The 16,815-nt window shown below is 40.1% G+C and overlaps 1 protein-coding gene across 6 annotated transcripts in view; it reads left to right on the forward strand.

Moving 5' to 3' along the window:
- The window catches only part of CTNNA2 (catenin alpha 2), a 1,081,323-nt gene that overhangs the window by 368,123 nt on the left and 696,385 nt on the right, over positions 1 to 16,815 (forward strand). For all 6 annotated transcript variants that reach the window (XM_025994443.2, XM_072767039.1, XM_025994441.2 and 3 more), the window contains one exon: positions 11,651 to 11,854. In XM_025994443.2, coding sequence (XP_025850228.1) covers positions 11,651 to 11,854 — 204 coding nt within the window. The remainder of the gene's footprint in view (positions 1 to 11,650; positions 11,855 to 16,815) is intronic.

The raw sequence follows: 16,815 nt of genomic DNA on the forward strand, positions 1-16,815 counted from the left end.
TGGTGAATATAGGTAGTGGGGGAGCCACTGATGGTTTGGGGCCAGCGGGGTATAATACAATTCAACAGAATTTGAGAATAGTTGGTTGGAGGGAATAAGTTGTACAGGAAAAGAGACCAATTTAGAGTCTTGATGGTAGAATAAATGGGAGGTGATAGTGGCCTGAATATGGGTGGAGGATGGAATGACGATGGAAATATAAATTATTACATTTAAAAAGCTATTTCAAATAACTTAATTGCTAATATTTATTATTTCTATGTGTTGTATATTATTCTAAGCTTTTTACACATATTAATCAGCAACCCTAAGTGTAGATATTGATACTACTGGTATTCCTATTTTTCAAATGGGGAATCACTCATCATTTAAGCAACCTGCTCAGTTGGGAGTTTTAGCCAGAAGGAGTTGGAGTCAGGATTCTAATCCACACCATCTAACTCTGTTCTGTCTTACACCTGGTCATAGATTGTCCTGATGCCTGATGTTTCAAGACAAGTGCCTGTGAGAATAAGGCTGCCAGTGCATGGGCTTTGGAGTCAGAGACTCAAGCTGTTTACTGTTTGGTCTTAAGCAAGTCACTTACTCTGTGTGAGCAGCATTCCCTTCATTTTTGTAAAGTGAGGATTCCTCATTGGCCTAGTTTCTCATTAGTGCACTAGGAGATTAGAGTGAGATGATGTGTTTCTGCTTCCCTCTTGCTTCTGCTTTTCCTCCATAGAAATGAGGGTGTTAGGCTTTGGAGGATGAGGAGGTATTTGTTCTTACACGTGTTATGCTTGAGATGATGGACATCTAGATGGCAATGTCCAGTGTGTGGCTATAGCTATAGATAAGGGTCTGGGCCATGACAGGGTCAAAACTTAAGTTCTTGTTCATGAGCCAGTGATGGCTAAGGCATGGGATGAGTTGAGCTCTCTGAGGACAAGTAGCAGGACCTTAAAATTTACCAGCTACAAGGGGAGATCAAGGAAGAAACGAGAGGAGCTATCAGAGGGATATAAGTAAGAAGAGCCACAGTAAAGCAGGGGCCTGAGCATAGATGAGTCAACTAAGGAGTAGATGGTAAACTGAGTTAAGTACACACACAGGCCAGAGAGGATGAGAACTGAATTTAAAAGGTGGTTGACAATGCAGAGAGTACAAGGAGACAAAAGAGATTTCGGCAAGAGTGAAATGTTTACTTTCTTTGACCTTCTAAATATTTGATTCAATTACATACGTTTTAGATACTTGCTTTCTAATCAATCCCTAGTGTAAAGCTCAGGATGATTACCTTTGCCCTGCTTTACTGTGATTGTTAACTACTATTCTTGTCAGAACTTGAAACTGTGCTCATAAAATGTCCACAGCATCTCCGCATATCCACAGATGATGGAATTAGGGGAAATGAAACTAGCTTCCACTGGGTTACAAAATCCAGTAGGACCATCCCAGAGCTGGACTTCTTGCTCACTGTTTTTTATGCTCTAACTTTAGTAAAAAAGTCTTCCTAAATATTTTCTTCTCTTGCATGAAATTCATATAGGTTTTGATTTCTCTTCAAAAAACAAAAAAGCAACCCTTAAATATGTAAGAATAAGAAGTGTTGCATAATTATCAGGCCATTATCATTGTCATTAGTTTCCGATTAAACTGAGCTCTTTAACTGCAAATAATCTTAAGTAGATAAATGGCAAAATTAGTTTATTTTTAAGTATATGCCTGAGAAGATAGAGAAGAAATCAGTAAGGTACTATGCAATTTTAAAATTAAGGCAAATCTAAAATGGAGGTTTCAAGGGGTGGGGGGGTGGTTTTTGTAGCTTAATAAATGGATGATTAGAATTCCATATCCTTAGTATTTTCTATTCCAAATGTTACCTCAATTAGGCCAAGAGAAACTTTTCTTGTAAAGATAGAAAGATTCTCATTGGGAGAGCTTGGCACAGAATGAAAAAGATGAAAATGTTTCTGTGTTAATTATTGATACACTACAGGGAGAATAAAACTGAACAATTAACATGCTTTTGATTTAGAAACCCTGGTTAATTTATTAAACTGGTCTTGATTTATGCTTTTATCTTAGACTTTAGTCTTTAAAAAAAGTATTTAAAGCCCTCGCAGTCAGAATTACGATCTTGCCTCATTGTCTGTAGATGGCTTTCATTCCCAATTTTCAGTACTATAAAATTCCATTATATTCCCTCTGTCTGTAGACCTTCTAATGGGCAGACTGGGAGAGACTGCTTCAGGGGTTACTAGCCAAATAGTTTTAACTGGATAACAGGCACTGTTTAAATTAACACTGGAGTTAATAGTTTATAGGTATGGGCAGGATTTGCTTGCTTCTTTTGTTTTGGATTGTATTAGTGCTTCAGAATCATACAGGAATAAAATTAAATGTGCTAACATGCCTTGGCCTCACTAGGGCTCTCTGTGACCTTCTGTGATCTAGACCATTTCTAAAAGGCTTAGACAGCATGAAGCTCTCAACTAAACTGAAACTTGGATTTCCCTGGGCATGCTCAGTCTCTTCAGATTCCAGCGAGGCTTAAGGCTCTGCTGTCACCAGCTAACGTGGTCTTGTACTCTTTCAAGTAGCAGAAAAACAGAAGGATAGTGAAATTTTATTTTTTATTTATTTTTTAATTAATTTTTATTGGTGTTCAATTTACCAACATACAGAAAAACACCCAGTGCTCATCCCGTCAAGTGTCCACCTCAGTCAGTGCCCGTCACCCATTCCCCTCCAACACCCGCCCTCCTCCCCTTCCACCACCCCTAGTTCGTTTCCCAGGGGCACAAGGGAAGGAAGGGCTATAGAAGTGAAATGTGACTTCCCAGCTACATGCCTGAGGCCAAGCAAGCAAGTTAAATATGCAGAGGTAGATAGGAGAGTGAGATCAGGATCAAGGTATGGGAGATGAAGTGAAGACATCCACACATTGTTCTTACTTCCTGGCAAAAACTCAGAATAATTGAAGGAGAAATAGTATCTCACTTAATATGAACCCTCCTGTGATTTTCTGATTGTTGCTGCTTTAATTACTCCATATCAGAATGACTTTTTCCTTTAGAAGAAGTCATAACATCCTGGCTGATGTTACCTTCCTCATTGAGATTTATTTATTTATTTATTTTTTAAAGATCTTTGGAAGAGGAAAGGGAATGACAGAGGGAAGGCCCTGCTGACATTTTTTTTTCTCCTATTTATTTGGTCCAAAATAGTTACGGTTGATAGCAGCCCGTGAGGGCCAGGTATTTAGGAGTTAGAACAAGAGAAGTTATTATTTTTCTTAGTTGCTACCTTGAACCATGAAGGTAGTAAAAATCCCAGAACACATTTATCTTGCAGGGTTGTCACAAACAAAAGAAACCATAGGACTTTCTCATACCACTAGCATTTGCTTTTTGCTTTTTCCATGTTTATAAGATTAGGTTTAGGAAAACAAATTATGAAGCCAGTACATAGTTTATGTTATGTAATTGTTTTCTTTGTTGCCTTTCTTTGGCATTTTGAGAATTCTTCATACATTTGAGATGACTAATTCTCTAAAGAGTTTCACATTGAAAGCCAGAAAATCTAAAAATGATAAATCAAATTTTGTCCTACTTTTTAACAAGAAGTTTCTTGGTTACTAATGAAAAAAAGAAAGAAAAAAAAAAAGACTTTACGTTCCTCATCTGTGCATTAAGAATTTTGGGAACTTAATATGTAGGTATAAAATCACTCCATTAGTGTTAGGTGTATGCTAGAGCCTTTCTACTGGCATAAATGTCATTAAAAGTTCTACTTTATTTTTTTTAAGATTTTATTTATTTATTCATGAGACACACACAGGCAAAGACATAGGCAGAGGGAGAAGGAGGCTCCCTGCAGGCAGCCTGATGTGGGACTTGATCCCAGCACCCTAGGATCACACCCTGAGCTGAAGGCAGACACTCAATTACTGAGCCACCCAGGTATCCTGATAAAGTAACATTTTAGAGCTTTTGTCGCTGGTAGTTATTCTCTGTTTTCCATACCTCCTTACAGTGTATAAAACAATCATGTATGACTGCCATTTAGTGTCTGAGATGGAGAAGTAGCTGGTCCCTTAATTTCCTCATGGTGATGGGTGTCACACATGCCAAATGATCCATGAGGGAAACAATGTAGTGTAGTTGGCTAGACTGTGGACTCTGGAGCCATAGGGGATGTGTGCACTTTGCTCTGAGTGTGTGCCCAAACAATTATATTATCTCTCTGAGCACATTTCTTGCTTCATCTAATTAACATCTAAATTTTTTTTCTGTGTTTTGTTTTACAATTCTTGTAATTGTAAATTTGGTGTTCAAACTGGCTATTCCTTGTATATATGAAGGCAAGTAATTCTTCATGTTGACACAAGTGACTTCATGAAAAAAAATTTGTATTAATATTTTTGGTACATTGTCATTTTTCCAAATTTATAGGTATAAACATTTCCAAAAATATTTATCTTCTTCTTTCTAGTTTTAATACCATTTAGTTGTTTCTTTTTGGGGGGTTGTGTTTTCTAGAAACCTCAGAAAAATATTAAATAATTTAAGGGACACCTGAGTGCTCACTCAGTTAAACATGGAACTCTTAGTTTCTGCTCAGGTCATGCTCTCAGGGTTCTATGATTAAGCCCCATGTTGAGTTCTGAGCTCAGCAGGGAGTCTGCTTGAGATTCTCCCTCTCCCTCTGCCCCTCCCACCACTCATACTGTCTCTCTTTCTTGCAAATGAATAAATACATCTTTAAAAAATACATTATTTTTAAGAATTTGAGAACTTTTTGTTTCAGCATTAGATTGCTTCTATAACTTTACATTGAGTCTGATGTGGCTTTTGGATTAAGATATTTGTGTTTTTTTTTAAGATTTTTATTTATTTATTCATGAGAGACAGAGACAGAGAGAGGCAGAGACACAGGCAGAGGGAGAAGCAGGCTCCATGCAGGGACCCCAACGCAGGACTCATTCCTGGGTCTCCAGGATCACGCGCAGGGCTGAAGGTGGCGCTAAACCACTGAGCCACCTGGGCTGCCCAGATTAAGATATTTGTAATAAATACAGCACACACAGATACACAGAGACACATAAACACTTCTTAGCTTCCAAACTCGATAGACCTCTTCAGGCTTGATCTTATTTACTGTCTTTGTAGAGTTCCCTACTGTTCTCCCTTGTCAACTATGGTCATGCAATCTCCAGGATCTAGTTAGATCTCTCTGACCATTCTTTTTTTTTTTTTTAAGATTTTATTTATTTATTCATGAGAGACACACACAGAGAGGGGCAGAGCACAGGCAGAGGGAGAAGCAGGCTCCATGAAGGGAGCCCGACGCAGAACCCGACCCCAGGACCCCAGGATCATGCCCCAGGCCGAAGGCAGGCACTAAACCACCGGGCCACCCAGGGATCCCCTGACCATTCTTTAATACATCATTTGTGGGCTCTTTTTATCTATTACACGTTGAGGGCCTCCCAATGTTGTGTCTGGGACTCACTCTTCATTCTGTTATTTTCCCTGGTATTTCATATCTATTTTCATGGCTTCCACTCCTGCCTTTATTCTGATGATCCTGCATCTTTATAAATGGCTTGTTTTCATACTCTTATAATCAACTTCCACCAGACTTTTCCACTTAAATGAATCATAGACACCTTAAACCTCCTCTTCTTCATCAGTTACCTTTTAAAATTGTCCAGAGCCAGCAAATGTTCCCTTAAAGGGACAATTATAAATATTCCAAGCTTTGAGGGCCATACAATTCTGTCCGAACGTTTCAGCTCTGCCATTGTAGCATGAAAATGGCCAGTATGTAAATTAATGGGCCTGACTATGTTCTACTAAAACTTTCTTTACAAAACTGAAGGCTGACACACAGGATAGAGCTCATTGATTTTGGCATTGTGTATGTTACCCATGCTATAAATTTAGGTTTTATCCTTGACAACAACTGCTTTATTTTCATAGGATGTATATCTCCAAATTTTGCAGATTGACATTCTAAATATGTCCCACAATATGTACTCATTACTTTATCTACACAAACACGATCTTGTACTCTCCCTCATTTTTCTTTCAGGTTTTGAAAGCTTGGCAATTGGTCTTCAGTCTTCTACTTTTAGTCCTGCCAAAGCTATCTTTCCTAACTGCCAGAGGAAACCTTCTAAAACCAAACAGGATTATACTACTCCTGTGTTACAAACTCTTGATGATTCTTCATTGCTTGAAGTAGTGTTCACAAAGGGAAAGCTTATTAACACGGCATAGAAGTCTCTCAGGGGGTGGTTGGGCCTTCTTCACCAACTCTGTCTCCTTTTCCTATTTTGGTCCATTCATGTCCTGGGAGAAGCAAATGCCAAGGTAGGTGGGATTAGATGTGTAAGGAGGAATTCCTGTGAAGGATGAAGTGGGAGAGGACCACCAGAATCAGCTGAGAGAAATGTTTGACTCTAGTGCAGGTCAAACACCTGTGCAAGGAGAAAAAGAAAGAAAAGGATTTTGTAGGAAGAGCCTCAACACAATTCTGAGAAAGCCTCAGGAACTCCGGAGCTGGAGCAGAGGTTGCCTGTTGGGCAAGTCCCCATTGTGCTAGAGTGGCCTGATTGAGCTCAGTATTTGCGAAGGGCTGCCTGGGGTCAAGTGTGGTGGATTCATAGGTGTGGCAGATGGAGGCAGTCCCTTAATTGTGCTCACACAGAAGTTTCTCTTAAAGGAGAATTGATCAAGGTACTTACAAGGCACCAAACCTGAGTTCACACTTGACACATCAGCTTCAGTAAATCTCTTTTAATTGTCTTCATATACTGTGATATCCTTTACCTCCATGCCTTTGTTCCCAATTCCTATTCCGTCTGCATGAACTCTTCCTACCCCTGACTTTGCTTGCTCAACTACTTTTCACAGTTTGGGGGCTCAGCTGAAGAATAATCTCCAGAATAATCTCCATTTCTTACCTCCCATCTCCCAAACTGCCGTCACTCAATCATTCCTTAACATCATTGAAGTGTTTTCCAAATTAAGATCGATTGTACATGTTTTAGGTTTTATTTTTGACTAGACTGTAAACCTCTTGAAATAAAGGATTATTCAGTCTGTGCCCTCACACACTCACAGCAACTGGCACCCATTTTTGAATGAATGGACTGTACTCTCATTTATTTGTTGGAAGGGCAAGGTGACCCAGGTGAAAGAAAACAATATGAGGGGTGATACTTAGATTATTTAGTTTAGGAGAGTTCCTAAACAATAGGAATTTGGGAATGACTTAAGAGAAAACAATATGAGACGTGATACTTAGATTATTTAGTTTAGGAGAGTTCCATGGCATAACTATGAGATATACTTTAGTAATTGTGATTAATTAGGTTGATTTCAACTGAATGTGGGCTATCTGATGTATCAACAAACACTGCTAAAAGTAAAAAAACCTGTGTTCAATCCCAGGGTCCTTTCCTAGCTGAATGACCATATCACAACATCCCTGGCATTATTTTTCTCTTCAATAAGATGGAGGACATAATATTAAGAGCACAGAATTGTAGACCTATCAGACCGTCTGTAATGTACAACAACCTCTTGCTTTGCAGAGGTCTCTTTCCTGCCTCCTACTGTATTAACCTGCATCAAGAATGACTCACTATCCCATGATTGTACTGAAATTTAGATCACATAACTCTTCGTGGAGAGAATGGATGGTAGCTGTGATTTAAAAGCAGGACTCTTCTAACAATTGTATATGCAGTGAGGAAGGTAAATGTATTATTTGAGGAAGTAGTTTTGAACTATATGGACTCCTGGATTATTTCAAGTTAAAATTTTAATAGAGTTCAACATTGGAAGTAATGGGAGATTATGTAGGACTAGAAATGACCATGAAGCACTGACTTGATGGAAGACTAGAATCCTAACCTCCTGTGCTTGGGGATGAATTATTGTGTGACTGCTGTCTTTAAGGCCATGCTTTCCAAGTGCCACTTCTTCAGATGTAAGAATGAAATATCATTTTGTAAAATTAGGAGTGTTAATAAACACAATAAGTAAAAATCACAAAACAAAATATTATACAAGTCAAATAAGCAAAATGAAGATAGGTGAGGTAAAAAGAAATTAGTCTCATTTAAAAAGAAAAAGATAAAGTAAGAAATGTAGGCCTGCAATTGTAAAATGAACTAAAATGACAATGTAAGATGGAAATAAAAGATCAAAAGGATAAAAAGATTAATCGAGCTTTAAGAATACAAACAAGAGACTTACATATTTAAAATGTAAAATCTCAGTGGATTAAAAGAAGTCAGAATACTAGGAAAAAGCATAAAATCCTCTCGAAGGAGCGCACCTTTGTCGAAAGGGGGAGACCGGAAGCCTTGGCCTTGCTCTTTCTTTGGTGCCGGCCAGTTACCCACTTAAAATACTCTGACCAGGGAGAAGAGTATGGATCCAGAATGCTGGTTTGCCCTTTCTGGCCAGTAGAGGGCAGCCGCAGAGAGAGGTGAGGACAGGCTGCGCTGATGCAGGAAAGAGGCTCTTGGCTGGTCTCAAATGACCCTGAAGTGTACTAGCCAAGACACCTTCCTAGGTATTTCTTAAGTCATTCCCAAATAGTGTGGAAGCATATATTCCTCCGTCTCCCCACTTTGACATTTATCCTCTATATTTCTTGACCAGGTTTCAGTTCCAGGAGTTTGTTTTTCCTTGTTTTGTTTTGTTTTTACTTTTAATGTTAGCAACTGTAAATACAGTGTGTTTTTCAGCCCTTGAGCCCCTGGCTTCATTTGGCTGTGCATGCATGCCTGTTATTTTTTAAAGCTTGTTTGAGATATGGCCAATTGTTTGAACACACATATACACAAACAACCCAAACTCCCTCCCCATATATACACTCATCCTCCTCCACCCATTACACATAACCTGGACACACATAGGCCATGCAACCCCCCCACACACATGCACATAGACACATGCAGACATGTGTGCACTGCCCTATACCTTTATGCCTTTTCTTTTCTGAAAGGCACTCAGGTCCTGAGTGGCTTCTCCCCACCAGCCTTTCACATCCATCATCACAATGCTTCCCATCTCCACCACAGATAGAGATGAGAATATTGTAAATTTATTGTTTCTTTCCCAGGGAGACTTTTAAAAAGTTTTTCCCCTGTAATCTATAAATAATGAAAAATTCCATTAGAAATGCAATGAACAGTGTAACTTTTATGCAGAGTTTTTCAAGCTCAATGTTTCAGAGCATTCGCTTTCATGACAGCCTAGGGCCATGGCAGGTAGGAAGATCACTCAGCTGACATTGCCACATTTCCTAAAGTGTGTTTTTGGGTTCTCATAGGTAATGCATGTGTTTTAAAGGGAACTCTCTCTTTGCTCAAATAGATTTGAGGAATGCTACTGTAAACTGACTCCTTCAATGCAGAACTCTCCTAAAGCATTTCCTGTGGTAATTTGCTTTGGGCCATGCAGTATTTCCAAAACATATTGGCCAGGGAAAATTTTTTTTTCATCAAAACATTACATCTCTAAGCTCAGTGTTCCGTGGAAAATAATTTAGGAGGTGATGTTCTAATGACAGTAGTACATTTTCTTCTGTTCTGTAAAGAAACTGTTTTACAATTGCCCTTATTGAAGAGTTCAAATTTACCTCAGTATATTTCCATCAAATTGGCACTTCTTTGTATTTTTAGAACAAGGTATAATAAAAAAAAAAAATCTATGCTAAAGCCAATATATGATTCTGAAGAGTCTCCTGAAAACTCAAAGCAGGACGAATGATTCACGTTATGTTTTATGTGAATCTGAGTTTCTGTAAAAGAGTTCTTTGGAAATCAGTCATCTTTGTAAAGGAAAATAGTCTAATTATATTTTGATCGGGGGATCCCTGGGTGGTGCAGTGGTTTGGCGCCTGCCTTTGGCCCAGGGCGCGATCCTGGAGACCCGGGATCGAATCCCACATCAGGCTCCCGGTGCATGGAGCCTGCTTCTCCCTCTGCCTGTGTCTCTGCCTCTCTCTCTCTCTCTCTCTCTCTCTCTCTCTCTCTCTGTGACTATCATAAATAAATTTTAAAAAAATTAAAAAAAAAAGATTTTATATTTTGATCGGGAGTTTCTTTAATTAGAGTATCAGTACTTAGTGCATGTTACATGATAAGATGATCATAAACAAATCAACCAGAGGCAGTGGAAAGAGAGTGAGAAAGATAATTCAAAGGGATCCCCAGCTCCGGTACAGACAGCCTGTGTGGCAGGAACACCAGTGTTCTCCTCTCAGCCTTCCTTTGTGAATTTTTCATGTAATGATAGATGATAGATCCACTGTACTGAGGCCTCTTCATGTTTTTTTGACACTGTTTGGAGGATTACTAGTGCATAAGGCACAGGGTCTGAGTCATACTCTTCTGAGTGAAGTAACAAATCATCCTCAAAGATCGATGCAAAAATGTGAGGTTGGTTTCTATGTCAAAACTTGACACAGAAAAGCTTTCTCTTCTGTGTTTCCATAACCTCATGCATCTGCCCTCTCAACTGAAGAGGGAGCTTTAACCAATGAGTAATTTCCTAGGAAATCCAAGATTCCAGTGGACCTCAGATCTGGTCTATGTTTAGTGTATGCTTCTTTCTTTCTAAGTTCCCTCCTGTTTGCACTCATTCCTCAGAACCTCATAGCCCTTGTGCTGATAGGATCTCTGCTATGGAGATATGTGCATTATAACAGGGGAATCAGAGTCAGAGTCACAGATGCTTTGAGCACAATTCTCAGCAACTACATTAGGATGTTTTGGAGGGTTGGACCCTCATCTGATGATGCCTGGGCATCCTCATCCAGACTGATTGATTTGTCTCTTGAAATCGGGATGCTTGTTTCTGTATCTAGACATCCCCACCTACATGCTTCCAGGCTCCTCAGACTTAGCAGGGGCAAAGTGATGCTTAAGTTCTCTGCAACACCTTCGTTTAAGGAGACATCTCTATTTTGCCCCTAATCTAGGCTCCTTCATAACTAAGCTCTTTATCATGATACTTTCAGTTAATTGTGACAAGTCTCACATACCCAACACAATGAATCCTTTTCTAGAACACTATTTTTTTTATGTAAAATATATTCGTTTCTAGTGGGAAGTAACCTGTACAGTATATATCTGTTGGATGCTATTTATCAAGGTTTCAAGAGGCATCCTGCCAAGGGACTCTCCACTTCTCATGAAGTAGATATAACGTGTACACTGGTGAGCGCTGATGCATCCTTCAGTTGTTGATTACAAATCATGTTCTTGCTCTGGGGCTCTAAAAATCTCCCATAATCCTTCAGAGTGGTACACTGAAATAATTGTACGTTCCTTGAAGCCTACCAATGTAAAAAGGAATAAGAAAAAAAAAAAAAAAGCTGGTGTCACAATCTCATTGGAAAGCCCTCTGGTTGAGACAACCTTTTGCAAGAACACAGCCTTGGAACGAGACGCGCTGTTCTTCTCCCTGAAGATTAGATTTAGGGGAGAACATCTTAGGGGCAGTTGCTGCTTGGTCAAGGCCACTTGGGCATTTGTCTAGGCCACCAGCCAGCCGCTCCTCCATGGAGAGCCTGGTTTAGAGGACAGGGCGCTCAGGCAGTCGTGTCTTCTCTCCTAATTCTTTCATGCTGCCGCTTTCAGAATAAGATAATCCTGGACCCCATGACGTTCAGCGAGGCCCGCTTCCGGCCGTCGCTGGAGGAGAGGCTGGAGAGCATCATCAGCGGGGCGGCGCTCATGGCCGACTCGTCCTGCACCCGCGACGACCGGCGCGAGAGGATCGTGGCCGAGTGCAACGCCGTGCGCCAGGCGCTGCAGGACCTGCTCAGCGAGTACATGAACAACGTAAGTCCTGGGGCTCTGGGGCTCGGGCTGCCCGGCCTGGGCGAAGCCTCCTGGCTTGGAGGAGGGCGTGCGTTGCAGGGAGAGAGGACAGGCTTCCCCGGAGAGACAGAGAACCGCTCTGCGGGACTGGGCCCTGCGCTGGCTCCGAATGCCTTGCTGGCCTGGAAGAGAGCCGGGCGACCCACTGGCTAGGGTGGCTTTGGCCGCTGGCTTGCATGATGCCATGGTCATTTGGATGGCTGGCCTTAGACTGAGGGTAAGGTTGCAGTGGGTTCCAAGTGGACGGTGGATGGAAAGGAGGATATAATGAAGTCATCCTAGGAAGCGCACTGTTCCAAGCCAAGGATGGCTCTAAGTTGCTAATCTTCATCCTTAAAAGGCATTCGTAAGCATAACAGGTTTTCAAATGTTTGTAGAGGCTCAGTCGAAACTGTTGCAACCGCGGTGAAACTTGGAGGACGTATTGATTCATTGTGCAGTTGGAAGTTCTTATGAGAATTAACCTCCAGGTTTTCAAACGGGTTATTTGTGGTACCTAGTGATGGTGCAGCACAGACAATAGCTGTCCTGCCCTACAGTTACGAGGTGTGACGGTTGTTAACATACCTGAAAACTACTCAGAGAAGTTGAAATCCATATTCTTTGTTTTGAAAGGCACTGAATTATGTTTGTATTGATTTGCTACCTTCATTCAGCTGAACTGATGTTTGTGGTGCCCCGTGCTTGCAACCATGAATGATCTGGAGTTTCTCCTGTCCTGGACTCCTGGGTTTGAGAGAATTCGGCATAAAGTGGTAAAATGTAGGTAAAGTGAGGTCTTGACACCACATGTTGAAGGAGTGCTCTGTGTAGTGGCCAAGTAGGGAGCAGGACACTGAAAAATCTGCACACGACTTTTGAACCCCATGCTGGGTCCTTTTAGAACACCATAAGGCAAACTGAGAGGCAATGCAGCCAACCCATGTCCACCCTCCAACCGAGTTCTTCTTATGCCACCACCTCCCCTAACACCACCCCCCACCCCCCCACCCCTGCCTCAGCCCCAGCCCAGAATGACATGCAGTCCACTAGTCAAGCTGGGAGTCAGCATTGACAGGAACAGTGCTGCCCCCTCCAGACTCTTCAGAGAACTTTGGTCTAGAAAACAAAAAGATTTTAGAGTGCCCTACAAACGGAAAACCAAGAATTTGTCTCTTTTATGTCAACCTTCAGATCCTTTGATTTTTGGGAGATTTTCCCATTGTTAGCACACCAAGAATAAGATGTGGCTGTCTCACATGGTATCCAGCTGCTTATGGGGATTTCTCCACAGGACACTGGCTGGCTAATAGTTTGTGTGATTTTGGTCTATGGGTGCTGTGCTGGGTAAAGCTAGAAATGTTGACTGCTATTGTCTCTCACGCTGAGTAAATCTTCTGAATAGCAGATTTAACAACAACAACAACAACAAAAAAAAATGCTTGTAACATCTGGGATTCTGTGTGTTTGTTGTTTTTAACAGAATAGCAACAGGCTACTTACTTGTATGTGGAATTTGGTTTTATATTAAGGCATGCTGGTATTCCTATCAATGAAGAATTATTGCCAACGGAGGAAGTAGAACCAGCAGAGATGACAGTGATGGTTAAGATGTCAATATAAATATTTCAGAAAAAAAAGTATGTTCCCATGAATAGTAATCACAGAACATGATTAAACAAGAGTTGATAGAGATCTGACATGTAATTTTCAGTTTGGTATCTACAGTCCTGTCAAGCAGAAGTTTTTCCTTTCACCGTAAACTCATATGGATCAGCAGAGCTGATGGGTTTTTGTATTTTATTGACTCTCTGTGCTTATTTTTCTGTTCACAACCTTGTGATACAGGAATGTTTTGTATTTTGTATTATAAAAACTTGGTTTCTACTTTGATATGGTTACAGATAATACATAGGTGGGCTTAGTGCTTAAATTTCAAGTGCAGATTCTATTCACTTTGAACTGTCAGGATCAAAGGCTTAAAATAAAACACCTCCTATTGACTTTTATGTAAACTGTATAACTTCACTCTTCTTTGGTGATTTCAAGGTAAAATTGGATGCAGCTCCATCATCTCTGTCCAGCGCACTCATTCCTACTGTCAAAATATCATTTGATGTTTATTTTGGTATAGCATATATTAATATAAAACCCACATACACATCTATGCCTTGACTGACAAGTCTGTTGTATTGCACAGCAACCAATAAATTGGTTGGTTGTGCCTACGATGTTTGTTATATTTCTTTTTAAAGTTTGTAAGCTCTGGGAGTAAATGTATTATCAAATTATCACCCTGCATGTTTTCATCTTAATAAGCTAAGCAATTATAGGACAACGAATTTATTAGATTGAGAAGAAAAGATTTAAAAATAGGCATAACTGATACTTCTGGATTCTAAATATTTCCTTATCTTTCCCTGATGAAGATTTGATTTATAAAGCTCACTTCACTTATAAGTAGAGCTGTCCTAAAATCATATAAATGCCAAGCGATATCCACTGCAGGGGAATGGAGATTGGGAAGAAGAGCTGTATACAAAGTGATTAGGAAAAGGTGTCTGCAAGGGCCACGAGCCGTAGGTTGGCCATATGAGTTACACTGAGCTCAGTAGGTTATCCGTTCTGAGTTAGGTATTTCCACAGAAGTATTTACAAATCAATGTGTGTGTAACAAAAATTGGGCACTTCCAAGAAACTGGTATGAGATAAAAGGGCTGGGTGAACAGATGCATGTGGCAGAAGTGATCACGTTATGGCGGTGGTAGAAAAGAAAAGCCTTGGGTGGCCTTGCTTTTTAAAATTGATGATGTAAGCCCAAGTGAGAAGATGCTTTTAAAAAAAAAAAAAACCTTTAAATAGACAATCACTATTGTACGTATGTGAAGACTAATAATGGGTAGAGAGAGACTCTTTCTAAAGGCTGTGTGGCCTTTGGATGAATGCCATCAGGGTGGCACTTGGAGTATTATGCCATGTACTATAAATAGTTCCAAATTATAATGAAGACATAAACTTTTCTCTGTAACTTACAATTTTAGGCAGTTTTCCCCCCTGTGGCAGTAAAACTTTTTTCATCAAAAACAAAAAACAAAACAAAACAAAAAACCCTTAAAAGTGACCCCGTGACAGGCAACAATTAAATATGGTATTTTATTGATAAGGATTTTATGATAGATTTGAATTTAGAATATTCATTCAATAAATATGTATTGTGTGCCTGACCATTTTATGCCAGGCACTGTTCTAGGCTTCTTGGATGCAGAAGGGAACAAAATAGATAAAATTCTGTTCTGATGGCAATTCTACTCTAGTTGGGGGCAACAATAATTTGAGCAAGGGTTATCTCAGATGATGACTCGTGACACAGGGAAATATAAATCCTAGGAGACAGGGAGCATGGGGTGAAGCAGTAAGTAAGGATGGCCTGCAAAGGGTTCATTGAGAAAATACTTTTGGCTAAAGAGCTTTTGGAGATGAGGGAACAAAGAACACGTGAGGTGGAAGGAGCAGAGAGGTTCAGCCCCTGGCTGTGTGTGGGTCCCCGGGCCTGAGAAGCCTTCATGGGAAGGCAATCAAGGCTGCTGGGAGTGAATGGGGGCCAGCAGGAGACAGAGTCTGCAAGGGTACAAGGCATTGGACTACCCAGGGCCTTGTGCAGTGTTGTGTGGAATATGTCTTTCACTTTAATGGAATGGAGGATTCTTGGAGAGTGTTGGGAAGAAAGTGCCGTGACTAAGCTTCCCAGATAGGCCATGGGAGTACAAGGGGTAAAAAAAAGTAGGGAGGCAGGAGAGTGGGCACTGAAATAATTCGTGAAAGGATGGTGACTTGGCTCAAGTGGTAGCAGTAGAAGTGAAATACTCAAATTCTAACTGTATTTTAAACAAAATTGGCTTATAATGTGGCTGGTGAGAAGGATGTGTCTGTGTCATGAACACAAAATGCATAGCAATCAGTGTGAATGGTGGTTAAAGTGGTAACAGCTCCCTCTGTGGCATCTTCAGTTGGTATCTTCAACTGGCTTTGCAGCATGGAAAATTGTGATTTACTCAAATGTGACAATTTGTAAAAAAAAAAAAAAAAAAAAAAAAGCTCACTTTGCAGTGCCGGGATACTCTGCTAGACAGATTGCATGTGAAAAGGGAGTTAAATAGAAAAATTTTGTTTCAAAGCTATATCATCAAAAATACCTAACTATGGTTCTCATTCTTATAAATATAAAAGACCAGAAAAATATAAAACTCTAAGTACTAAACCTAAGTGCAGAACAATAACGAGATGTGTTAAGCCATTATTTCTTTGTGCACAATTTGCTGTTAGGCCTTGATGGGAATGTGTGATAATCAGGTATGCCTGGACCTTGTGCGTTGTGGTGCTATGCAGTCTGGTTCAGTTTTACATAAATAGGCAGTCTGTGTTGCTCTAATTTTTTTTTTTTTTTAGATTAATGCAGAACTACCAATTTTTAAGACCATCATACAAAGTTTAACAGAGAATCAGGTGTCATAAATTAATGACTTGCTGGTCTCTGCTGTGTTAAAATGTGGCTGGCCTTTTTTATCCTCTTCTTGTAAGTAGCTAAAAAATACTTATATTTTTACAAAATGTTTGAATCCAACATTTTTCAAACCTCTTGAAGCACCTAAGTGGATTCCTGGGGACATTTTGTAAACCACTAATGTGATGCACATGTTAAAAGCACAGGAGGACAAATTAATGTAGGAGAATATATACATATTACAAGTGCCTGATGGATCCAGTTTATGAAAGTTGAGGTCTGAAATGCTGTCTTAAAAGGTTTCAGTTGTAGGTCCTCTACTGTGCCAAGGCTCCAGAAGACACCACTATATTAGTAACACATGAAGTGATATCCAGAGCGGAGGGGACTCTGAACATAGTGAGCTTGCTATTTTGTTTTTTAATGGTGCAAGAGAAATGTA

Source organism: Vulpes vulpes, chromosome 8, assembly GCF_048418805.1.
Source record: "Vulpes vulpes isolate BD-2025 chromosome 8, VulVul3, whole genome shotgun sequence".
NCBI classification, from domain to species: domain Eukaryota; kingdom Metazoa; phylum Chordata; class Mammalia; order Carnivora; family Canidae; genus Vulpes; species Vulpes vulpes.